Raw genomic sequence first — 25,957 nt, 5'->3', positions numbered from 1 at the left:
TATAGACATCAATCAGGGTCCTACTTTTGACCTGTCAGTGGAGATTAGTCCACTCTCCATTAGCTGGACCAGGGACCATCTTGCACTGGAAAGTGTAGATAACAGGGCTCCCTTCTCCTCCCTGTCCTGCCAGCTTGTGTATCCTTAGAATCTAACACACAGAGAGACAGATTTTTCTAAATTTCAGTGCTTCTAATGTGCATACAATATATGTGAATGTCTATATTTTCCAATACTTCCTCATCAATTCCAAAATCTGGAAAAAAATCTGGAAATAATCTGAAATCCAAAACACTTTTAGCCCTAAGCATTTCAGATAAGGCATACTTGATCTGTATCTCATTTGCACACGACTCTGGTTGGTGAAACAGACTTCATAAGCCTGCCTTATTTATTATTATTATTATTATTATTATTATTATTATTATTATTATTATTATGTTTATTATTATTATGTTTATTATTATGTTTATTTATACCCCACTTTATCTCTCCCGAAGGAGACTCAATGTGGCTTACATTAAAAGTATGGCCACACTTTATTTGTTGTTTATTCCATCTTGTATACAGACATGAGCAAACTTTGGCCCTCCAGATGTTTTGGACTTCATTTTTGTAGTCAATGTTTTCAATGCATTGTGATATTTTGGTGCTAAATTTGTAAATACAGTAATTACTACATAGCATTACTGCTTATTGAGCTACTTTTTCTGTCAAATTTGTTGTATAATATGATGATTTGGTGCTTAATTTGTAAAATCATAACCTTTTTTTTTTGTGTCAGGAGCAACTTGAGTTGCTTCTGGAGTGAGAGAATTGGCCGTCTGCAAGGACGTTGCCCAGGGGACGCCCGGATGTTTTGATGTTTTTACCATCCTTGTGGGAGGCTTCTCTCATGTCCCCGCATGGAGCTGGAGCTGATAGAGGGAGCTCATCCGCACTCTCCCCAGGTGGGATTCGAACCTGGCAGCTTTCAGGTCAGCAACCCAACCTTCAAGTCACTTAGTCCACTACGCCATCTGGGGGCTCCAAAATCATAACCTAATTTGATGTTTAATAGGCTTTTCCTTAATCCCCCCTTATTATCCAACATCTTCGCTTATCCAACATTCTGCCGGCCCGTTTACGTTGGATAAGTGAGACTCTACTGTATATGTAAAAGACTTGAATTACAGTCTAAGAATGGATTTGCCTAAATCCGTTTTGTCTTTAAATTTTTTGAAAAAAATTAAAAGACAAAATGGATTTAGGCAAACCCATTAAGACTTCGAAACCTTTGATATCAAGCACTTTTCTGTGGCATTCAGTTCCCGCTCTTCCACATCTGCTAACTGGAGCAGAGGAACGGCCTCTAAGCCTGTGGGCTAGTCAACCAAAACAGAATCTGGGTGTTGGAAAAGGTCTTTTCATAGAGCATTTTGAAAATGCCACTATATTTGTGTGTATATATATGCATGCAGGAGGGAGAGGCGATGCAAAGAGCGTGGCACAGATGAATCTGTGGGAATGTGGCACCCAGCCTAAAGGCCCTTGTGTTGGTGCCAGACGGGGAGGTGGAGGAGACGATGGGGATGGAGCCAGCTTTTCCATGCATCAGTGCCAAGGTCTTAGGCTGATCTCATGTCTCTATCACCTAGCAGGTGCACTCGGGCCAGTGTTCAGGGGCAAACAGGTGAGAGGTCTGCTGGTGGAGGATGAGGTCAGAAAGCAGATCTGTGCTGCAAGTAGTTTGGTGACGGGAGGGACTGCTAGCTAGTCTGCAGAAAAACTGACTTAGGGTGCATCTACACTGTAAAATTAATTCAGTTTGACACCACTTTGACTTTTGTGGCTCAGTTCTGTGTAGTTAATTCTACAGTGAATTAATTCTACATTAGTTAATGGAGTTGCAGTTTAACGAGTCTTTAACTTTTTGTGCCAAAGAGTACCAAAATACAAATTGCTGGATTCCCTCGCATTCAGCCATAGCAGTCAAACTGAATACATTCTACAACTCTAGGTAAAGTCAGGTAATATAATAATAATAACAACAACAACTACAACAACAATATACATTATTTATATTCCGCTTTATCTCCCCGAGGGGACTCAGAGTGGATTACAGGTATATCTATGGCAAACATTCAATGCCATTATACAATTGACGAAGACAGACAGTACATACACAGAGGCAAGGCTTCCCTCTTTTTCCATCTCCGGCATCTGGAGGCTGTGCTCGATGGCCATGGGGAGGTGCTGTTGTTTCATTTTTCCACACCGAGGAGCCTGTCGTCCCTGGACGCCTTCCTGATTGAATTGCCAACATGTTTTTTCAGGGGTGCCTTTTACCTGCCAAAGTGGTACCTATTTATCTACTCACATTGCTCTTTTCAAACTGCTAGGTAAGCAGAAGCTAAGGCTGATATGGGGAGCTCACCCCAACCCGCAGCTTGAACTGCCAAATTTCCAGTTAGCAGTCTTCTGTAGCTGTGATTCTATTCACAATCTGTATACATCCTAAAATGGTGGTCAATATTTCACGGTAGGCTGTTAGGAATTGTGAGAGTTGAAGTCCAAAACACCTGGAGGACTGAAGTTTGCCCATGCCTGATAGTACAAAGATGATAAAAATTTGGAAGGCCATCAACCTATTTGTAAACATTATGACCAGTCAAACTGAGCACAAAAATATGCATTATAGTCCAAAAAAATACAGATATCCCAAACATTTTCCTCTTTCAGGACTGATCAGATTTTTCCTCATAACATGATTGGTTTTAGTCCCCTTAGCATGAAACTTGATGTTGCAAGTGTCATTATGCATGTAATTATAATGTTTGGTAAAAGATCAGTCTATAAAATGTGCATTATAAAGTATTTAAAATACAGACTTTCAAAGTGTTTCTTTGGGAGACACCTAAAAGTGTTGACAGACTGGAGCCAAGACCTTACTACAGTTTTTGTTTTGGTCCCGTTGGACAATACACCAAAGCTACAAATCTGAATTAATACCATAGTTAAATGGGGAGTAAACACATCGATAAATATAACTGATTCAAACGTTCTATTCTAGACAGGACTTAACAATGGGATTTACGCCCAAGTCTCGTGACGCTGTGATCTAGTAAAAGGATTTATAAAGTATGCCAAACAGTTCCAATTAATCCTCTGTGGTTTGACTTTTTCAGCTGCTTTTAAATTGTCCCACCTTCTCTCTTTGTCCTCATCTTACTTCAGTTGCTATCCAGAAGTGTAAAAGTAATTCACCCTCAGGCCCCTTATACACTACAATATAGTCCAGTTTCTGATTCCAGATTATCTGCCCTGGATTATAGGATAGTGTAGACTCATATAATCCAGTCCAAAGCAGATCATCTGGGATGAGTCACTGTATTACATGGCAATGTAGATCCAGCTTCAGAGTAAATGATACAAGGGATGGAAACTTGCCCTTTGCAGTAGTTTCAGCCCTTCTACACTGCCATATAATTGGAGATTATCAGATCAGATAATCCACATTATCTGCTTTGAACTACATAATATGTGTTTACACTGCCATACAATTCAGTTCAAAGCAGATAATCTGGATTTTATATGGCAGTGTAGAAGGGGCCTAAGGTAAAAGCAAATTGCTACAGGCTCTCCTATCCTAAATTTTCTTCAGCCCCATCTACACTGCCGTATAAAATCCAGATTATCTGCTTTGAACTGGATTATATGGCAGTGTCAGATCCAGCCTTCCTCATGAATAGCTTTTATAATCAGGGTCACATTCTGATGTTGTCTGGCCATATATGTCTTGATCTTCTTCAGTGAAATTTTGGGGGCTATGAAACAGGTAAACACGTTGAATTATACATATACTTGTATTTTACTGTCTTGGGCAGATCCATTTACCTGGTGGGACAGAAGGTGTGTGTGGCACTGTTTCGGTGATTATTGTTACCAGTTTGTTCCCAGGATGTATTACACTTCATTCCTTATCTTGTTTTATGGTATGTTTTTATCTAGAGAGCTTTGTGATGTACAGAAGGCTGAGAAATACCTTTCCTCAAGGGCACCTGGGTTTACCTGGAATGATCAGAGATCCTGGACTTCAGGCTTTATTCCCAGAATTCGAACCAGAATGTTTGCCTTGCTAATAAATCATCTTTGAGCATAATTGTGATCATTTAAACTGAATACACCAACCCAAATAGAGGGCAATTACAAGCTTAGCATTCTCACAAAATACAAATTCCCACTGCAGTCAAATCAGCATTGTTTACATTGGTTATCAGCATGCACCCTAATGAGAAATAACTTTGGTTGTAGCCATAAACCGATGGTAAATAAGTAAAAAAAGGTCTGTCTATTTCCATATCCTGTCTGGTCAAACTGCTTACTGTAGTGTGCTCATGTGCCTTCAGGTCACTTAGCAGCTTCTGGTAACCCCATGAATATGCCAGTGTAGAATCATATAATCCTATTCAAAGCAGATATTATATGACAGTGTAGATCCAGCCTGGAACATATGTGGCCAAGCAACATCAGAGTATGCTCAAAGCTGCAAAAGTTGTTATGCTTGGAGGTGCTGCATGTTGCACTCTAGCCTTGAGACACCTTTACACCCAACACCACACTAGAGTCCAGTAGTACTAACTACAGCAGTTTATCAGGAAAAGCATGTACAAAGAGTGAAAAATTGTATTTTCCAAAAGAGGAGTAGAAAAGGAGCTATAAAAAAGCAGTAGTCCAAATACAAAACAAGGAAGTCAAGATTACAGACATAAATCCATAAGCATGAAAGCAGAACTTTTCCCAAGGCAAAATTCTTCCAGGAACATAGGCAACCACAGGAAACTTGAAACATGGACTTGAGAACTAAGACCGGAACCTGAAGCTTTTGGCAATGTTGTCTGCTCTGAGGCACCAAGTAAATATCACTCCATTTAAGCCCAAACCTGACCAAGAAGCCATGAGATCATATCTTTGACACCTGGATTTCAAGGACTTCCCATGCAGCCTCTCTGAGCACCTAATTAATCTATCCTTCACTCCCTTTGTGCAAAGATGTAATATGATATCATGGGAAAACTCCCCACCAGCTACATCTGTTGAAGGCCAATTTCCAAGAGAAATTGACCTTTCACTGGTTTCCCTTTTCTCCGGTGTTGCTAAAGAACAAGCATTGGAATCAATTTCTTGTCTGTATTTCTTTCTGATCTAAAACCTGCAATTCACCCTTATCACACATAGATTCCTCAACAGGAAACCCATCATTCCCATCATCCCCCTCATCTTCTGAGAAATCCCCAGCATCTTACTGAGCCCCAACATTACAGCAGTTTGCTTTTGCCAGAGTCTACTGAAAAGGTTTCCATCTCTACTGTCCGAATTGAATTAACTGAAGGCAAACTATTTCTATACTTGCTGTCTCTGTTTGCATCAATTGAAGTGAGACAAAAGATGGAAAGTGAAAAGAGGAGAGTGAAGCAGAGTGCATTTATACTGCAGAATTTATGCAGTTTGACACCACTTTAACTGCCATGGCTCAATGCATGGAAAAGGGACATAAATATACAAATAAAAGAATGATATAAGGAAGTATGGAAATTGCCAATAAATGGCAATGAAAAGCTCCCATGGAATCATGGGAGCTTTTGTTTTAAAAAGTCTTTAGCCTTCTCTGCCAAAGAGTGCAGATGCCTCACCAAACTACAGCTTCCATGATTCAATAGCATTCAGACCTGGCAGTTAAAATGGTGTCGTTCTGCATTCATTCTGCAGTGTAGATGCACCTATTGACATTTTAAAAGCCAGTGAAAAAGTGAGACAACAGGATTAATTGGGACTATCAAATTAGGACTTTTGGAGGATAGATTGATCTAGAAAAGAAAGATGGGTTTAACTATCTGTTTTAGGCAGGGACATTGGCTCTCTCACTCTCCACCCCCACAAAATAATAAATAGAAAACCAGGAATTTGCTCCTGAGAACGGCTTCAGTAAAAATAAAGGGAAAATTGAATATATTTACACCTGTCTGGTTGGTACAAATTTAGGGATGGCAAGCATGTTCTATTTTAAATGTACTGCTCCTTCTCTTGGAGATGTGGTGGTGAAGGCACTTAGGCGAATAATGAAATGCATCTACAGAGAAGACCGTCATTTATCTTGACTTTGGATTCTCTGGATATTTTGGAAGTCCTCCAGGCCACTTGTTAAAATGTGGCTGTAATGCATTGTAGGATTGTCTGAGGATGTTTGTTGTGCCACTTGGATTTACTTGTCAGTTTGGGAATGATGATTGTTGTGTTATATGTGAGAAAGTGGGTGGGCTTTCTAAAAAGTGACATGATGTATTACTGTCATTTTGGATGGGTCTATATTAGGTTGCCGTACTTTGAAAAGCGAAACAAAAAGAGGGGCTATTTATTTCACACCAACCACTGGGACTCAGGCTTGATCTATCCTGTCATATAATCCAGTGTCCCAATCTGATTTGAGCTAGATTATATGAGTCTACACCAGGCATGGGCAGACTTCAGCTCCCAAAATACCTAATAGACTACCGGCTGTTAGGAATTGTTGGAGTTGTAGTCCAAAGCACCCAGAGGGCCTAAGTTTGCCCATGCATGGTTTATAATGCAGTTCAAAGTAGATAATCTAGATTCAGAAACTGTATGATATAGCAGCGTAGATGGGGCCTCACTTTAAATACTTTTACTATATACGCAGTGATAATACATTCCTTTTATTGCATTTAAATAAAAACTATGTAGGTTTTTAGCAATTACGCCAACAGTTGAGCTGCTTCTTCTTGAATTTTCAATACCGAACTACCTGTGAAATGAAGGTTGTTCTAATTATGACTAATAATACACTATGAAACATATTGCTACATGAGACTGCTGTATCCGTACAAATAAAAAATACCTTGCATTCAGTGTCTTTTAGATAGACTTTATCCTTTTTTTCTCAATAGATATTTTATTAATGTTGTTTTCCCCTCTAGTTCTCATTACAAATCTATCTAATTAAAAAAAATCTCACAATGTTGATACAAAATGTGTTATCCTTTCTGTTTTCTCTTATTGATTAAACAGCTTAGCTTTTCTATTAAGGCAACATGCCAAAGTTTATGTAACAATGTATTAATGCATACATTGTTTTCAGTTTTCTAACAATATGCATTTTTGCCTCACTGCTTTTACCAGCATCTTTATGTTTTTTTTCCAGCGTTTATCATCATTCATAAAGATTGAGAATAATAATAGTTTTTTACTCAAATGAATCACTGTATATACTACCATTTACTTGGTAGAGTTAAGCAATCACAAAATTGCTTAACTTTTTTTTTTTACACAAAATCAAGTTTAGGTTACACATTGTAACCCATCCATCAAAGTGGTGCCACATTGGAATAATTTTTATTTATTTTTGCCTGGATGTAGTGCCATTTATATATAACTTGGGTACTCAGCGTTGCCCAAGTTATTTGAAAGAGTAAATTTTTAATTGTACAAAATGCATAAGGTTGTGGATTAACTACAACTGACATCATGGCAGTTTAACCCCAAGAAACTCCATCAGTACTTAAAGTTTGTTATGTTGAGCAAGTTTGCTCTAGATGCATCATCGGTAAGGTTCAGTGTGCTCTCTGGCTGTAGGGTAAACTACAATTCCCACTATGGTGAGTCAGTCCCCTCAAACCCCTCCAGTAGGTTGAGTTAGTCATGGGGGTTCTGTGTACCAAGTTTGAACCAGGTCCATCATTGGTGGAGGTCACAGTTTCCCTGGTTGTAGGTGAACTAGAAAGGAAGGTTAGTTCCCCTCAAACCCCTTCAGTAATCAAATTTTGGCATATCAGGTATGTGTTCCAAGTTTGGTCCAGATCCATCAGTGTTTGGATTCACAGTGCTCTCTAGATGTAGGTGAACTACAACTCCCCCAAATCAAGGTGAATTTTCCCCAAAGACCTCCAGTATGTTTTGCTGATCATGGGGCCTCTGTGTGACAAGTGTGATCCAATTCCATCTTTGGTGGAGTTTAGACTGCTCATTGATTGCAGGTGAACTATAAATCCCAGTAGCTACAACTCCAAAATGTCCAGGCCAGTTCCTCTCAAAACCCATCAGTATTCAAATTTGGGCATATCGGGTATGCATGTCAAGTTTGGTCCAGATCCATCATTGTTTGGGTTCATTGTGCATTCTGGATGTAGGTGGACTACAACTTCTATAAATCCTTCCAAAGACCTCCAGTATTTTTTGTTGGTTATGGGAGTTCTGTGTGCCAAAATAGCTCCAGGCCCATTGTTGATGGAATTCAGAGTGCTCTTAGATTTCAGGTGAACTATACATCCCAGTCCCTACAACTCTATAAATCATGGTGAATTCTCCCCAAACTTCTCTAGTATATTCAGTCTGGTGCGTGCCATAGAAAAGAACAGGAAAGGGTTATGGGAGAGGCAGTGGGCAGGGTCATGCAAATTCCATACCAATTGAGAGAGTAAGAAATACTGGGATGTCTGTGGTGGAGGAAAAACAAAAAATCTTGGGTGAAATTGTCCCCGTATGAAAGCCTTCACTTGGGTGGTGGGCAGAATGGTGTTTTGTTGAGGTCATTGGCAGGCTCTTAGACATGTTCATGGTGCTCACTATTACCTGCAATGCCATTGGAAGGAGGGCCATTGGTGTCTCCTGTGGAGTGGGAGCTATAGCTGTTTGGGGCAGTGGGAGCCTGTCTCTGGAAGTGGACACCCCAGCCACATCCACACATACAAATTTTCACTTTTATTATGTGGATAGATAGATGTTCAATGCAGATCCCTATACAGTAGAGGTTATTCTTAGAACCATAAAGTTGGTCCATATACTTTCCTGTACTTTAAACATTATGTCATATATTCTAGCGTGTACATTTTGTTCTCCATTGTATATTTGTACATTTATTATTCAGATATATGTCTCAGCCTTCAAAATACACATTTCCCAATGTGGATTACAACATTTTCCAGACAAAATACAAACAATACAAATACCGCAACAATCATTCTCTCCATATAATTGGATTTGTATAGTATGTTTGAAACTTTGGCTGCGTTGTGTATGCTGTATGTGTGAAATTGAGAGAAACGGACGCAGAAAATGTCATGCTTTTAATGGAGTCAGTGCCGGAATGTATAGCTGCATTGTGCCAAAAGTGTGTAATATTTTGTGTGACTACAAAGTTCAGCTGAGTGGTGGATTACATTGTTGTGTTTTATATGGATACTGAAAAAGAAGACAGTGTAGTCCAAAACGTTTTATTGGCCGAGAGAGAAAATCTGACACTGCTAAAAATATAATAAGAAATGAAGTATTTGACAGTTTCATAATACAGTAGAATCTCACTTGTTCAACATAAACAGGCCGGCAGAGCCTTGGATAAGCAAAAATGTTGGATAATAAGGAGGGAATAAGACAAAGCCAATTAATCGTAAAATTACGTTATGATTTTACAAATTAAGCACCAAAACATCATGTTTTACAACAACTCGACAGAAAAAGCACTTCAATACATGGTAACATTATGTAGTAATTACTGTATTTACAAATTTAGCACCAAAACATTGCAATGTATTGTATTGAAAACAATGACTACAAAAACATTGACTACCAAACAATTGACTAAAATAAAGATAGAATTGCACAAAATGAATTTACAGTAACAACATTGTCGGAAGTTAAATCTGTAAAAAGTTCAGTCCTTGCTGCCGAAAGAAATAGCTGTGGATACGGGCGGGAGGCAGACTGCACTGGATAATCCAGAACGTTGGATAAGCAAAGGTTGGATAAGTGAGACTCTACTGTACATGTGTAATTGGGCTTCAAGGAAGAGAACTTTTCTTATCTGTTGGGTTTGTACTGGAGTGTACTAAAATTTGCTTAATGAAAAGGGTGAATGAAGTTCATAAATCTAAACGCTGAACTGCAAAATCTTAATCCAACACAGCATTTAATTAATAAATATAGGACAAATTAAGGTAGGAAGAGCTAGAAGTAGCCAAACACTCTTGAAGCCAAGTGCCTAATACTAAATGGGTGGATTTAGACTGTGGATATAGCCATGGATCTTCAATCTGCCCATGCTCAGTGGAATGCCTTTCTTTATTACTCACATATTTCAGGACTGAGTCCACTCATGAAACAAAACAGTTCTCCTTTTTGCAACTTCCTATTTGGACATCACTGGTATGTAGAACCTGATGGGTATTCTATGTATATGAATGTTGTGTTTGTTGGCATATACCTTGGATAGGTTGCATCCCATGGTGTGTATATTGAAGATGGATGTTTTGCAACAAGCAATCGATAGCTATTCTGAAAACTGTATATTTAAAGGTATATTTAAAGGTATATTTAACAGATCTTTCAGGTCTGTTTAGATGAGAGTCTGCAAATAGTTGCGTGTGAACGTAAATGCTATGCACAGTTAAGTGTACACCGGATATGCTTCCTTGGCATGTAAAGCAAGAAACCCTATACATTATAGGTATATATATATGTCAAGTTGATAAGTATTCCTAGGGTGTCTTTTTTCTTAATCTGGGGTGCATTCCTCCTTTCTAATACACACACAGACGAAAGCACATTTCGGTGTTTGTTGGGCCTGTTTCTCTCATCCCTAGAGGTGCTTTATGCAAAGTTTGTTCAAGTAACAGTGACATGAAGGAGTAAACTGAGAGGCTCGGCTCTCCCAAAGTGCTGATCCCAAGGGATTCTGCTCCAGCCTGGGAGTTGAGTTACCTTAATGGCTGAGCAAGAACAGCTCAAAGCCCGGCTGCTAATTATAAACCCTTCTTGGCCCTGCCTGCTTCCTTGGAGCACGGAGCCCTGCTCCCTCCGTGCCCCTAATAGGACACAGGCTCCCCGAAAAGGCAACGTGAGATGGAGTCCCTGAAAGGTCAGGCCAGCACTCAGGAAGGGACGGAGGGCCTACAGGTGGAGGGTGCTAAATCAATGTCTCCTAAAAGAGGACTACTGGGCAATCGCTCCCAGTACTAATAGTAGGGGCGATGCTAGTGTTTTGTGGTTTAACCCAGTCCCAAATCTAAATTTAATCCCCGGACATTAAGTGCTTAAAAACAAAGGAGAGAATCCACGGGCAGCTGGAGTAGTAGCTTGAAAGAATTGATGCCTCGATGAAAGGATGTCCTCATTAACACTTCATCCTCAGGATACACGGGGCCTTTCATCACGGGTGGATTCTTAATGTGAAGATAGGCCTCAGCTGGGAGATGGCACAACTGTCACAATTTGCCAGGGTCACATTGTCCTACTTTTTTCAGTTGCTTTTAAAATTTCCCATTTTTTTCCTCATCTTCCTCCACTTTACTCTTTGCTTCAGTTGCTGCAAACTGGGGTTGGATCTAAAGTAAAGGTAAAGGTATTCCTTGACATTAAGTCTAGTCATGTCCAACTCTGGGGGTTCGTGCTCATCTCCATTTCTAAGACGAAGAGCCGGCATTGTCCGTAGACACCTCCAAGGTCATGGGGCTGCCATGACTGCATGGAGCACCGTTACTTTCCCACCAGAGCAGTACCTATTGATCTACTCACATTTACATGTTTTCGAACTGCTAGGTTGGCAGAAGCTGGGGCTAACAGCGGGAGCAAACTCTGCTCCCCGGATTCGAACCACTGACGTTTTGGTCAGCAAGTTCAGCAACTCAGTGGTTTAACTTGCTGCGTCAGCGGGAGCTCCTTGGGATGGATCTACACTGCCCTATATACCAGAATCTCATCCCAGATTATCTGCTTTGAACTGGATTACACAAAACTCTACTGCCATATAATCTGGGATAAGGAGATAATCTGGGATCAGTTCCTGTGGTATAGGGCAGTGTAGAAGAGGCCTGGATCCACACTCCAAAAATAGGCCCCTTCTACACTGCTATATAATCCAGTTCAAAGCAAATAATTTGGATTTTATATGGTAGTAAGGAGCCATAGTTTGCACTCAGTTAACTTACTAGGAGAGAGAATGGGTAGAAATTTGATTCCCAATAGGTTCAGGCAAATGCAAACTGTTGCAGCCTCTTGCAATTTGTGTGCTCTTATTGCAGATTGAATATCCCTTATTCTTGGGACCGTTTTGTGAATTTTTGGGATTTGGAAGGCCTTTTGGAATACTTGCATATACATAATGAGATATCTTAGACATGGGATCCAAGTTTAAGCACTAAACCTATTTATGTTTAATATGCACTTTATGCACATAGCCTGAAGGTAAATTTATGCGCGATACTGCATACATGAAACAAGTTAGTGCACAATGGACAATGGCCTGTGGCGCAGGCTGGTGAACAGCTGCTGCACTAAATCACTCTGACCATGAGGTCATGAGTTCGAGGCCAGCCCATGGTGGGGTGAGCACCCGTCAATTAAAAATAAAATATAGCCCCTGCTCGTTGCTGACCTAGCAACCCGAAAGATAGTTGCATCTATCAAGTAGGAAATAAGGTACCACTTATAAAAGTGGGGAGGCAAGTTTAACTAATTTACAACGTTGGAATGAGGAAGTGAGGAAGTGCCATCAGAGTGGATGATGAAGCAGCTGCTCCCCTCCTTGGCCAGAATCAAACATCCCCTCAGGAGAAAGTTAAATTGCCTCTGCGTCTGTCTGTCTGTCTGTCTGTCTCTGTCTCGGTTCGATGTTTTTATGGGCATTGAATGTTTGCCCTGTATGTGTATAATGTGATCTGCCCTGAGTCCCCTGCGGGGTGAGAAGGGCAGAATATAAATACTGTAAATAAATAAATAAATAAATAAATAAATAAATAAATAAATAAATAAATAAGCAAGAGTGTCACTACCTCAGCTGTCTATGTGCAAAATTTTGAAGTCTTTTTGATTTTGAAATTCTGGATAAAGGATCTTCAACTTGTAATGTTTGCCATCTTGACCACACTTGGATGTTGCTTGGCCACATATCTCCTGGTTTTTACCTATTAAATGTTGAGTGGTTTGCTAATGTCGCTAGGACAGACTTGAAGTAGGTGGCCATTGTTGTTGTTTACATCGTGTTTGGTGTGTGTATTAGTCAAAACATTTGGGGCAAGGATTATTCAGATGGGGTGAGACTGATCAATGTGTTTTTCCATGTATTTTAAGCTTTTGAAGCAATTAGAATTTTAAAGGTTTGAAATTTAAAAATAGGGGAGCACTAAGGCCCTTTGAGTTGAATGTACATCTCTATCTGAAAGTCACATGAATATTGTTTTTCCACCCCGATCCCTGAAGTTATCACCATATTCTTTTCATGGTGGTTGAAATTCTGTCAAAGTTTACGGAATATAATGATATTGCCATAGTGCCTGCAGAATGTATGGCAGGCAATGGGACTCAAAGTTGACACCCCAAAACCCTTGGAGTTGATAAAAATTCAGCCAAAACGCACTTGGCTGAATTTTGTTGTTCTGCATAGGGCTGGCAGTACTTAGGGCCAGGTCCTAAGTCTCTGTAGGTCATCTCCAGGTCAAAGATTAGGGCACAAACAAGTCTCCAGTTTTGGGAAGATTGGCTCCAGGTGAGATGGAAGGGCCATGCACACAATTCCAGCTCAGCTTCTAATTCAACAGTGTGCTACCATTTGAAGGGATTGAATAGTTGCTGCAACTAAATCCAAAGTCTATATCACTTCAGAACATCTTCCAGCTCCCACAATAGATGCAGTAAAAATTGCGGCATATGGTGGATACACACCAGTAGGCAGACTTGAAAATTTGGCAAGCCTGAAAAGAGGATTTTGGCAGGTATTTTTTGCCAATTGGTGAATGAGGAAGTAAAGTCCAGTTATGTGTTGGAGGTCCAAGAATAACACCAAACAGGAATATGCCATACTTGTACCTCAAAAGTTGTTAGACAGGTGTAGTGATAGGGTTGCCAGACTAAACACTGGAGAGGGCTCCTGTGCCTTTAATGGTTGTGTAAAAGAGGTGAGTTCAGCTGGTGGTACTTGTCATACAACTAGGTAACAAGCAATACATGCTGAAATGTTCTCACCTGCATGTATGTGCCATCCAGTCTCTTGTCAACCTGTGACGACCCCTTGAATTTCATAGAAGGAAGTGGTTTTGTCAGATCGTCCTCTGAAATATATGGTATTTATTGGCATCCCCCCATCTAATAACTAACCTTTCCAAAATCAGGTGGGATCCCTTTTACATAACCATTAACAATACAGAAGCTCACTCTGGAAAATGAGTGTGGACTTTCTCCCCTTTTTTTGGCAAGTCATGCATGGGTAATTTCAAGTTGGGCCTTTGTCAACTTCAGAATTAACTACATTGAGTGATCAAGTCAAACACTTGCAAAATCTTGATGGGTTCATCTTTAAATACTCAAACAGCCTTCTAACACCATCTCCTCCGCAGTCACACCCTCCTTGCTAATCACTCCCCTTTCTGATGTCCTTATTTTAGGTAAGAGTTGCCAGGCAGCAATATGGGATATGAAAATGGACTTTGTGAGGTTACACATTTGGAGTTGTCAGAGTGAAAACTGAAGAAGGCTCCTATACTTTTAATGGATGTAAGAATTTTAGAGGAAATTGCAGCAGTAGCACTGGATAAAATTCTTGCTGATTCACAATCATTAAAGCTATGGATGAATGCTTTCCTGATTTCAATCTGGCAAGTTTAGGACTGTCTCCCATTTTCCTATAGTAAATACCCCACCACACCCCCCAATATATAAGATATGCTGTTGGACAAGCGTAGCAAATATACATTGCCGCAGTGACGCAATGGGTTAAACCCTTGTACTTGCTGGATTGCTGACCTGAAGGTTGGGTTGCTGACTTGAAGGTTGCCAGTCCGAATCCGTGAGATGGGATGAGCTCCTGTCTGTCAGCTCTAGCTTGTGGGGACATGAGAGAAACCTCCCTGCAAGATGGCCACATATCCGGGCATCCCCTGGGCAATGTCTCTATAGACGGCCAATTCTCTCACACCAGAAGCAACTTGCAGTATGTACTCAAGTCGCTTCTGACACAATAAAAAAGCAAATATACATTGCAATAGGCAAGAAATATCCCATTTTGAATTTGGTTTACCCTGCCAAACCCAAGATGGATTTTTCCTCACTGTGAGTACATTACCTCCATCTAAAACTAAAATTTCAAGTCTAAACATCTTGAAAGCACCATATATCGTCTGATCCTGGAAGCTAATCAAGGTCAGCCTTGGTTAGAACTTGGATGGGCAGCCACCAACCTATACTACAGGTACTTTAGGTTGTATTTCAGAGGAAGGAACTGGCAAAAACATCCCTGAGTTTTCCTTGGTTAAAAAACCCTACGAAATTAATGGAGTCTCTATAAGTAATTAGCAATACTAATATCCCAGATTTCCATAGGGATCCCGCTATGTAGCCTGTTCTTGTGCTGTACTGTAAATCTAAACAAATATGAAGCAATGTCAGCTCTCACCTAGTTTTTTATTCTTCCTTCTCCTCTTTGATGATTCATTTTGGCACATGAGGTGATGAAACACAAGAAATACTGGCCTGCTTTTAGACTTGTACATTTTTTTAAAGCACAGTGGCATCCTTTATCCAGTTCTGGCTTGTATTCAACAGAGTAAGAGAGAGTGGTTGCTTATAAATCACAAAAAAGAAGGGAAAACACTGAAAGAAAGGAAATAAAATGATAAACAGGGCACAGAGGTGTATATGCTGATTGATATGTAGACAGGCACATTTAGAAATGTGTAGGAATGTAAGTATGACTCTATGGTTAACTTCCACTGGAAACTCAATACAGAATCATACTGAGGAACCTAGAGATTTATAGAGAGACCATTTTAAATCAAATATGTGGATAATCAAATCCGCAAAAGTCTAAATTGGAGCAACAAATGTATTTCTAGATCTTTTTTATCATGTCAGAAGCAACTTGGGAACATACTGCAAGTCGCTTCTGGTGTGGGAGAATTGGCCGTCTACAGAAATGTTCCCAGGGGACTCCCGGATGTGTTACCATCCTGCTGGGAGGCTTCTCCCATGTCCCCGCAAGCTAGAGCTGACAGACAGAAGCTCACCCCGTCTCGCAGATTCGAACCAGAAACCTTCAAGTCAGCAGTCCAGCCGGCACAACGGTTTAACCTATTGCGCCACCACGGCTCCTTATGTATTTCTAGCTATGATGGGGAGATTTGGTAACTTGAAATCTCAATGCTAACAGTTGATGGTAAATCAAAGGTAGCCTGGAGTGTCCTTCAGCTAAGGGAATGTTACTTGTAAAGGAGATTTGACAGCTCTGAAATCAGTCGAAATTTGATGCACTTTGCATGGACAAAGGTGTCTCAAGCATCTAGACAGACTACTTTAAACCATGCTGTAGATGGAAAATGGGCACTTGATATCGGAGAGTTGGCATAAACAAATGGAAACCAGAGCCCTTTAGATTTTATTTGATTTTGTACTGTGAAATACAGGCAGGAGTAATAAAAAGAGACACCTTTGAAATTCTGTGGAACATTGACCTGATCTTATAAAAAAAAGATCCTATTTGAAAGCATTTGTGTTGTAAAATTAACAGTTTGTCACAACTTTAACTGCCTCAATGCTATGGAATTCTAGGAGCTGAATTTGGTGACACACCAGCATTTTTTGGCAGAGAAGGCTAAAAACCTCATAAAACCACAACTCCCATGATTCTATAGCATTGAGCCATGATAGTTAAAGCAGTGTCAAACTGCATTAATTCTACAGTGTAGATCAGGCATGGGCAAACTTTGGCCCTCTGGGTGTTTTGGACTCCAACTCCCACAATTCCTAACAGCCGGTAGGCTGTTAGGAATTGTGGGAGTTGGAGTCCAAAACACCCAGAGGGCCAAAGTTTGCCCATGCCTGGTGTAGATGCACCCAGAGAAAGGTGGTAGAAGATCTGTTTCACATTCAGAATGTCTCTGGTTTGACTTCCAGATCAGGCTGGAAAAGATGGTATCGTCCCTGAAGATCTTTAGCCTTCTTTGCCAGAGAGTGCTGATGCCAAACTACATGCCAGTGTTATCAAACTGCTCTAATTCTACAGTGTAGATACATCTGCGGTCTCCAACAGTGAAGCAACTTTCCAAGGGAGGTGTGCATGATTGCAAGGGGAGCTAGGATTTGCTCCCTGTTGTTGCCGTCTGTATATTTTATATTACTCGCAGGAGGAAGCCAAAAATCCTATGGGACCCATTTTCCCCCTTCACACTTTGGTTTCTCACTGGGAGCTATGGAAAGCATCCTTGAGCGGAGCGGATCCCTGCAGGTTCTGGCAGAGTCCTGGCAGCAGCTGGACCCTTCCATCGCTCTGCTCTATTGAACCAAGAGGGATGGGTTATTATTATTGATCGCTGGCTGTGATGGCTCAGCACTCTGCACTAGGCTATATTAGGGGTTTGGGAGTCAGAGCTGATGACTTTATTGGGAGGTGGGGAGTGCGAACTCAGCACATAGTGGGAATGGAACAGGGACGGCGTCATGCTAAAGGCCTTGCTTACTAAAAGGAGAGGCGCTGGGTCACAAATCCGTGTGGATAGTCCGCCACCGCACCTGGAGACCCTTCCTCTTAATCCCCTGGGAATGCTTTCAATTTGTGGTATGGCAGAGGGACTCTGGACATGCACAGAAGCTAGGCTGGATGCCGTGACCTGAGAAAAAGGTCAGCCCCTTTGCTTTCTTTTTAAAATAGGCATTTAAGGAACAGATAGTCTTTGAATGTGTTTTCTTAAATCCAGGCTCACGCAAATCCAGAGAGAACTCATTGGGTCTACTGAAGGACTGTGAAATCTGGATCTAACAGAAATAGCATGATCCTGAAATCGATCCAAATTCGGTCCTAGATAAGAGTAGATCCATTTAATTCAACCATCGCCAGTGCAAAAATTGGATCCATCTGAGATAAACATCCTTTTGAAAATAAATCTCCTTCTTCCTCTCCAAAGTTTGCCACAAATTTATGGCTTTTTAAGATATGCCACCCTTTTCTTTTCATTATTTCTATAACTTAGGAACAGGTAAAAATCAGATGGAATATCACCCTATTAACTGATGTTGTTGCCTGATTAAATAAACATTAGTATGAGTTTGTTAATTAATCTGTAGGTTAATATTTGTAAATAACTATTTTAAAAGCAGATTTCCATTGTTTGTAGATAATTATCACAGGTGTTAATTGGCTCGTTTAGTGCCAGTTTACTTAATGGTTGTCTTATCAACAAGAGTTTGATTAATGGCTCATGTTAATTATAAAAATTGTCTCTGCCAATCTTTCCTGCTTTTAATGCTTAACTGAGTTCACTGTTCCATGTCTCATATATAACTTTAACTCATTGTAACCAGAGGGTTATTATCCACAAATGTTTATCTTATAATAAAAAATACTTTATAGAGATAAACAAACTTTATGTAGTTTGCCCTGCTTTGGGGAATTTGGTACTTTATTTATGTAACGCATGGAGGGTTCAACAATTCATAGAATCATAGAGTTGGAAGAGACCTCTTGGGCCATCCAGTCCAACCCCCTGCCAAGAAGCAGGAAAATCGTATTCAAAGCACCCCTGACAGATGGCCATCCAGCCTCTTTTTAAAAGCCTCCAAAGAAGGAGCCTCCACCATACTCCGGGGAAGAGAGTTCATTAATTGCTTTAATTTTGATGTTCTTTTAAAAATAAAAATAAAGTATATAAATATCCCTGGAATAAAGAGTAAAAATATTGAGACTAACATTTGTAAAAAATTCTTCCTGCCTGAGTAATCAGGCCTTTTACACCATCAGCATGAGATTAATGTTTCAATAAGTTTTAATATCGATTTTGATTGACTAATTTGATTGCAGTACTGTGTCTGTTTTCCTGAATGCAATAGAACTTTATTGTGTGCCTTCAAGCCTTATTGTTATTGTGCTCCTTCAAGTCTTTTCTGACTTATGGCAACCCTAAGGTGAACATCTCACAGAGTTTTCTGAGGCTACGAATGTATGGTTCGTCCAAGGACATCCAGTGGGTTTTCATGGCCAAACCAGTGATTCAAACCCTGTTCTCCAGAGTTGTAGTTCAATGATCAAATACTTAATGGAAAGATTAGGATCCTTTGTTTTTTTAACCCAGAGTCAAGCCAGAGAAAAAGACTTAACCTGGGTTATACTGTTGTTAGAATGTCCCAGGCTAATGCAAGAGCTACATTGCATTATTTGTCATTGCAGATGAGGCCATCTGCTTTAAGTGCCAGAAGTTTATTTGCCACTTTTATGTAAACAGATTGCATCTCTTAGCTGTGAACCGTTTGCATCTGAATAATAGTAACACAAACACTTCAAAGTGAGAATGAAAATAATAATTACTGGACTACCAAGGCAGTTTTCTGGTTGATTCCCATTGTATAATAGATAAACCTTCCATCTTGGGTCACCATCAAATGTTAATTAAGGGCCCTTCCAGACAGCCCCTATATCCCAGGATCTGATCCCAGTTTTTCTGCTTTAAACTGGATTATATGAGTCCCCACTGCCAGATAATTTGGAATAAACAGAAAACACGGAATCAGATCCTAGGATTTTGGGCTTGTCTGGAAGGGTCCTAAGAGCATTCCTAGAGTGCTTTTGCACTGTAGAATGACTGCAGTTTGATACCACTTTAACTGCTGTGGCTCAATGCTATGGAATCATAAGAGTTTTAGTTTTAGTTTCATCTTTCATTGCCAAAGAGAGCTAGTGTCACCAAACTAGAAATCCCAAGATTCCATAGTTCAGAACCATGACTGTTGAAGTGATGTCAAACTGCATTCATTCTACGGTGTAGATGCATCTCTGGCTCCCCCAGGCTCGCTGCTAGCAATTACGTCTTCTTTTACAGTCTCCCTGTTTTGCCCGCCCAATCCAAATCCCACCATCCTTTTTTCCTTCTTCTATAGGTGGTAATTAGGGTCCTTGCTCTGGATTAACACCCTCAGTGGACACATTTACACTTAGGAGATGTGGAAAGCTCTAAAGTAGCCCAAGGTTTGAGTGCAAGAGACATGGTAGATTGTACTCAAGAAAGTGTAAGATGGGATGGGATGGAGTGTGTATGTGACCTGATGACTGTAGAGCCCCTACAAGGACAGGAAGTTGGAGTAGTGGTTGGAAGTTGTGGTCTATCATCAGAAGACTGAATCAGAATGATTGTATATTGTCACCTGTGTTAATCATGCACAGATATATGTATCAATTATCAATATTAACGATAGAAACATTACGGTCAGTGATTTCAGCAGTTAATTTTCTACTCATCTCATTATTGGCAGTTGGATCTCAAAATGTGTACTATATTCTATTTGAAATTCTGAATACAATCGGCCCTCCGTATCCACATGGATTCAACCAACCATGGCTTGAAAATATTTGCATTTTTTCAAAAAAGCAAACCTTGATTTTGCCATGTGCCAAGCACTACGCTGATTTGTAGATATAACTTGTTTGAGCCTCCCATCAGTTCATAGATACTCAGGCTCTCTTTGGCACTTATTTGAATTGTTTGCTATTTTATAACAAGGGACATCATTTTACTATGCTGTTGTATATAGTGGAACTTGAGTGTCTGTGGATTTTGGTGTCCATGGTCCTGGAATCAAATCTCAGTGGATGCCAAGAATGGATACACATCATGCATCTCATGGAAGAATGATAATATACCACCATAGGATCTTGTTAAAATAGGCATATAAGCGGAAATTGAATTTCACTTTTTCATGCAGATTTTGGTTTTTAAATTGTAGGTTGATGTGGAAATAAAATAGAATGGCCATAACTGTGATCACATATGAAAGTAACATGGGCCATAAATACATTTGACTGTTCCCTACTTTGCGTTTTGAATAGTTGTGTTTGATTCCCAAAAAGTTATTTCGGGCAAAGTTGCCACAACCATAGGCAGAGTATATTTGCATTGCAAAATATTCTCATTGACACATGTAGAAAGTATCTTTCCCTTGGGAAACTTTAAAAAACAATTTAAGGCAACATTCCTTACAAATTTTAAATGTGAACCCCTTCTAAACACACTTTGACACATTTCTCAGTCAGTTTGTTCTTATCTTTACTTGCTCTTAGTTATCCAAGTTTGCTAAGTTTAATATGATCACCTATTTCCTCAGGACAATGAGATTATTGGCAGTATCACGTTGATTAATTGCTAAGCTCTATGTATATCTGATATACTATGGGCTTTGCATATTAAGAAACTTTAGAGCTATCAAAATCTTACGCAGTCAGCTATAAATGGTACAAGTATTGTTCCAGATGGAACACTATTGTGTTGTATTTTGCATAATAATGAATTCCACATTTTCTTTTCCTATGGACAGACTTTTCGAGCCTGGCATTTCCAATCAGGTTGAATTAGTGCTAGTTGAGAATGATGGTAGTCATCGTCTATCCAGTGTACCAGAGTTGCATTAGATTAGGATAGACCAGGGACATCAAACTCATTTTTATTGACAACCACATCAGCCCTGTGGTTGCCTTCAAAGGGCCGCTGAACCCATGAATGGAGAATCTATGGATGAAGAGAGCAAATTATACATTTTTACACAGTGGCCAGTGCTTTTTAGTTTGTACCCAGTGTTGGTCCCCAGATGTTTCTAAAGACAAAACCCATTACTTTTAATGATCCGCCATGCAGATTCAAGATAATGGAAATTGCAACCCAAGAGCACTTGTGGTTCTGAGGTTGGGGAACAGTTGATTGATGAATATTTTAACATCAGTCAGTCAGTCATATCCACAAGCCTTGTATCTAAATGCAAACCCTACTATCCTGACTAAACAGAACAAACTTCAGTCTTTTGGATGTTATTGTATCACAACTCCCATCAGCTCTAGTCATGATGTCTAATGATGAGGAATATACAAGTTGTGGTCTGGCATCTGGAGGGCATAGAAAATAACATGGTGGGCCAGATCTGCCCTACAAGCTTTGAGTTTGACGCATGTGCTTTATAGGTTGCTGTGAGTTTGCCACGCTGTATGGCCATGTTCCAGAAGCATTCTCTCCTGATGTTTGCCTGCATCTATGGCAGCCATCCTCAGAGGTTGTTAGGTCTGTTGGTTGTAAGGCAAGTGGGGTTTATATATCTATGGAATGTCCAAGGTGGGAGAAAGAACTCTTGTCTGTTTGAGGCAAGTGTGAATGTTGAAATTGGCCACCTTGATTGGAATTCAGTGGTCTTGCAACTTCAAAGCCTGGTTGATTCCTGTCTGGGGAAATCCTTTGTTAGGAGGTGTTTGATGGCTCTGATTGTTTCCTGTCTGGATTTCCCCTGTTATGTGCTTTAGAATTACCAAATTTTTATGCAATATTCTAAAGTTGCTACAAGTGTGGTTCCAGATGGCACAATATTGAGCTATGTTTCCTATAATAAGTAATCTATATATATAAAAGAGTGATGGCATCACGGCGACCCACAAAACAACAAAACTACAGGCCCCCCAACCTCGAAATTTGACAACACAACCCATCATCCACGCTTCTAGGTTGATACAACAAAAAGAAAAGAAAAATAAAGTCCTAATTAGAGGGAGAGGAATAATTTATTTTATCCAATTGCTGCCAGTTAGAAGGCTAAGCTCCTCCAACTTGGTCTCCTAGCAACCCAATAAAAATAATAAAAAACACTAAAAAATAATTAAAAACACTAAAAGATTAATACAATAAAATACTATAATAACAGAAAAAACTAAAAATAATAAAATATAATAAATAAAAAGATAACTTACAATAAAATTAATTAAAAAATACAAATAACATCAAATAAAAATTACACAACAATTTTTAACCAATACCACCACCACTTTGCCACAGCAACGCGTGGCCGGGCACAGCTAGTCCTATATATTCTTTCCCTATGGACAGTCTTTTTTAGCTTGGCACTTTTGGAAGTGTTCTTCATCTCCAATTAGATTGAGGATGATGGGTAGGTGTAGTCCATCCAATGAATCAGAACTACATCAGGATCAGGATCATTTGTTTGCTGGTAGTTTTGTCCAGACAGCTTTTTTTCCCCTGTTGTCATTCCTTGCCATCTTTCTGCAAGAGTTTATTAATACAGGTTTTCTGTGGCCTTGCAATTCACCTTCACCGGTTGCATTGTTCCTTCTGATAAAAACATGGGAGGAATGAAAACTGAGAGAGAAATGGAGAGAGCAGTCTTTTCTTGTAGGTGCCAATGCCACATAATATCTATTGCAATCATGTTTTGAATCAACATTCACATTCATCCTCATGTACCGAGATGATTCACTACTTTTGTCCTCTGTCCTGATGTGCCTTGTGTTTATCCCTTTTCAGCGGCAAAGAAGAAAGAAGTGAAGAAGAAAGAAGAGCCGAAAAAAGAAGAGAAGAAAGAAGAACCGAAAGGTGGGACCAGGAAGATCTTAGTTATTGACGTGATGAAGCAGAAAGTAGTTATTCACTATTGTAATGCCAGTGATTAGAAGTTTGAGAGAAACAGAGATACTTCTGTGGCACATGGCATTTAATGACTTCTTAGAAAATTGTTTTGTTTTGAGTTACATTGATGTAACTTTTCCCATTACATCACAGAAATTTTCACTTTTCTGGATCCAATTTTTGCACTGGCGATGGTTGAATTAAATGGATCTATTCTTATCTTTTACTTGTTCTTTTCGTTTATATCTGTTATCTTAGAGCAGAAGTGGGTATTGCCATGAACAATTGTGCCTGTCCCTCTGTACCAAATCATCAAAATTTCTGTGCTGCATAACGTCTTACTATACTGGGTTGCTGTGAGTTTTCCAGGCTGTATGGCCATGTTCTAGAAGCATTCTCTCCTGATGTTTCACCCACATCTATGGCAGGCATCCTCAGAGGTTGTGAGGTATATTGGAAATTAGGCAGATGAGGTTTATATATCTGTGGAAGGTCCAGGGTGGGAGAAAGAACTCTGTGTGTTGGAGGAAAGTATAAATGCTGCAATTAATTACTTTGATTAGTATTGAAAACCTTACAGCTTCAAAGCCTGTGTTCTCAGTTAATATGCTGTGTCCAGGTTGGTTCATCAAGTGCTCTGTTATGGCTGACTTCTCTGGTTGAGTTAGTCTGCACTGCCTTTCATGTTCCTTGATTCGTGTTTGGGTGAACACAGAAATGTTGGCCCACTCTAACAACCACTATGTCAGACTACATAGAGAAGGCATTGAAATCCACCAGCATGTGGACAATTTCAACAGAAATGAACAAAATCTGGCTCCCAGAATTTAAAAAAAATCTCTAAAATCAGGACAGTAAATGAAGAACAACACTCTGAAAACAGAGGTATTCCAGACAGGAAACAATCAAGGCCAGCTAACACCTCCCAACAAAGGATTCCCCCAGGCAGGAAGCAGCCAGGCCTTGAAGCTGCAAGGCTTTTCAATGCTAATCAAGGTGATTAATTGCAACATTCACACTTGCCTCCAACAGACAGAGTTCTTTCTCCCACCCTGGATCTTCCACAGATATATAAACCTCATCCACCTAATTTCCAATATACCTCACAACTTCTGAGGATGCCTGCCATAGATGTGGGTGAAACATCAGGAGAGAATGCTTCTGAAACATGGTTAAAGGTTCAACCCCCCGCAAGGGTTCAAACCCCCTCCCCAAACTTGTTTTACTCATGAATTTTAACTGGTTAACCAATTTATGAGTAAACCAGTTTTTTTAACCTGACACATTTCGGGAGGGGGGGGGGTATTTGAAATTTAACCCGCCTCCCCCACCCGACTACGGCCCTGAACATGGCCATACAGCCCGGAAGATTCATAGCAACCCAGTGATTCTGGCCATGAAAGCCTTCAACAACACATTCATACTATCCTGATGAAATCCCTTTATTTCTTATATTTCAATTTTAAATCCTTTTTCCCCAATGAATCCTAGCATTTTGAAGCTTTATATGAGAAGTACAGGTCTGGTCAGAAACAAGATACATAGAATTCAGGCAGATCCACTCCAGTTTGAGAGCTATAGAGAGTCAGTTCCAGCCTTATTCTTGGTAGAAGTACCTATTTGGATGTAAGCCCCACTTTAGGTGCATCTGCACTGTAGAATTAATGCTGTTCAACACTGCTTTAACTGCCATGGCTCAGTGCTATGGAATCCTGGGAGATGCAGTCTGGTGAGGCATCAGGGCTCCCATTTTTTTTAATGTCAGGAGTGACTTGTGATCAAGTCGCTTCTGGTATGAGAGAATTAGCCATCTGCAAGGATGTTGCCCAGGGGACGCCCGGATGTTTTGATGTTTTACCATCCTGTGGGAGTCTTCTCTTATGTCTCAACATGGGGAGCTAGAGCTGACATATGGGAGCTCACCCCACACCCCGGATTCGAACTTCTGACCGGGATTTAACCCATTGCACCACCAGGGGCTTCAGGGCCCCCATGATTCCATAGCACTGAACCATACAGTTAAAGCAGTGTCTCATTGCATTAATTCTACAGTGTAGATGCACCCTGTTCATTAGTATTTACCCCCACGTTAAAGCATGTAGGCTTGCAATGTCAGCTTTAAGCTTCAAAGAGGAGTGCCTGCTCAAATGTTTTCCCGCTGATTTCATTGGCACCCAGCTAGATCCATACAGGGTTGCAATTTCTTAAACTTGGTGGGAGTGTCTATCAGAGGTAAGCCCCACTAGGAAGGAGCATGTGCACCCATGCATTGATTTTAGCATCAAGTGAACAAAAACGTCATTGCAACAATGGGTCTCCCCTGTGAGAAAATGAAAAGGTGGGAGTGAGCCCATAGGTACATGAGTTTAATTCCTATCTATTTGAAAAAAAGGTAGAAATGGGAAGATACGAATAGAAAAAAGAAATTACGAATAGGGCAGTCTTGAAGTTTATATAGATGGAAGAAGTGGACCAGAAAATATAGCCAACACACAAGAGTCCCTGAGAATGTTAATTAATAAACAAAGGAACAACATTTT

General features: G+C 40.1%; 1 protein-coding gene across 2 annotated transcripts in view; it reads left to right on the top strand.

Annotated features, from left to right (window-relative positions):
• mybpc2 (myosin binding protein C2) overlaps positions 1 to 25,957 on the top strand; it is a 67,914-nt gene that overhangs the window by 9,153 nt on the left and 32,804 nt on the right. For both annotated transcript variants that reach the window (XM_008113580.3, XM_003222684.4), the window contains exon 2: positions 23,316 to 23,384. In XM_008113580.3, the coding sequence (XP_008111787.2) occupies positions 23,316 to 23,384 (69 nt within the window). The remainder of the gene's footprint in view (positions 1 to 23,315; positions 23,385 to 25,957) is intronic.

This window comes from Anolis carolinensis, chromosome 6 (genome assembly GCF_035594765.1).
Source record: "Anolis carolinensis isolate JA03-04 chromosome 6, rAnoCar3.1.pri, whole genome shotgun sequence".
In the NCBI taxonomy this organism is placed as follows: domain Eukaryota; kingdom Metazoa; phylum Chordata; class Lepidosauria; order Squamata; family Dactyloidae; genus Anolis; species Anolis carolinensis.
Note: the sequence above shows the minus strand (reverse complement) of the source record. Positions and strands in the feature narration are given on the sequence as shown.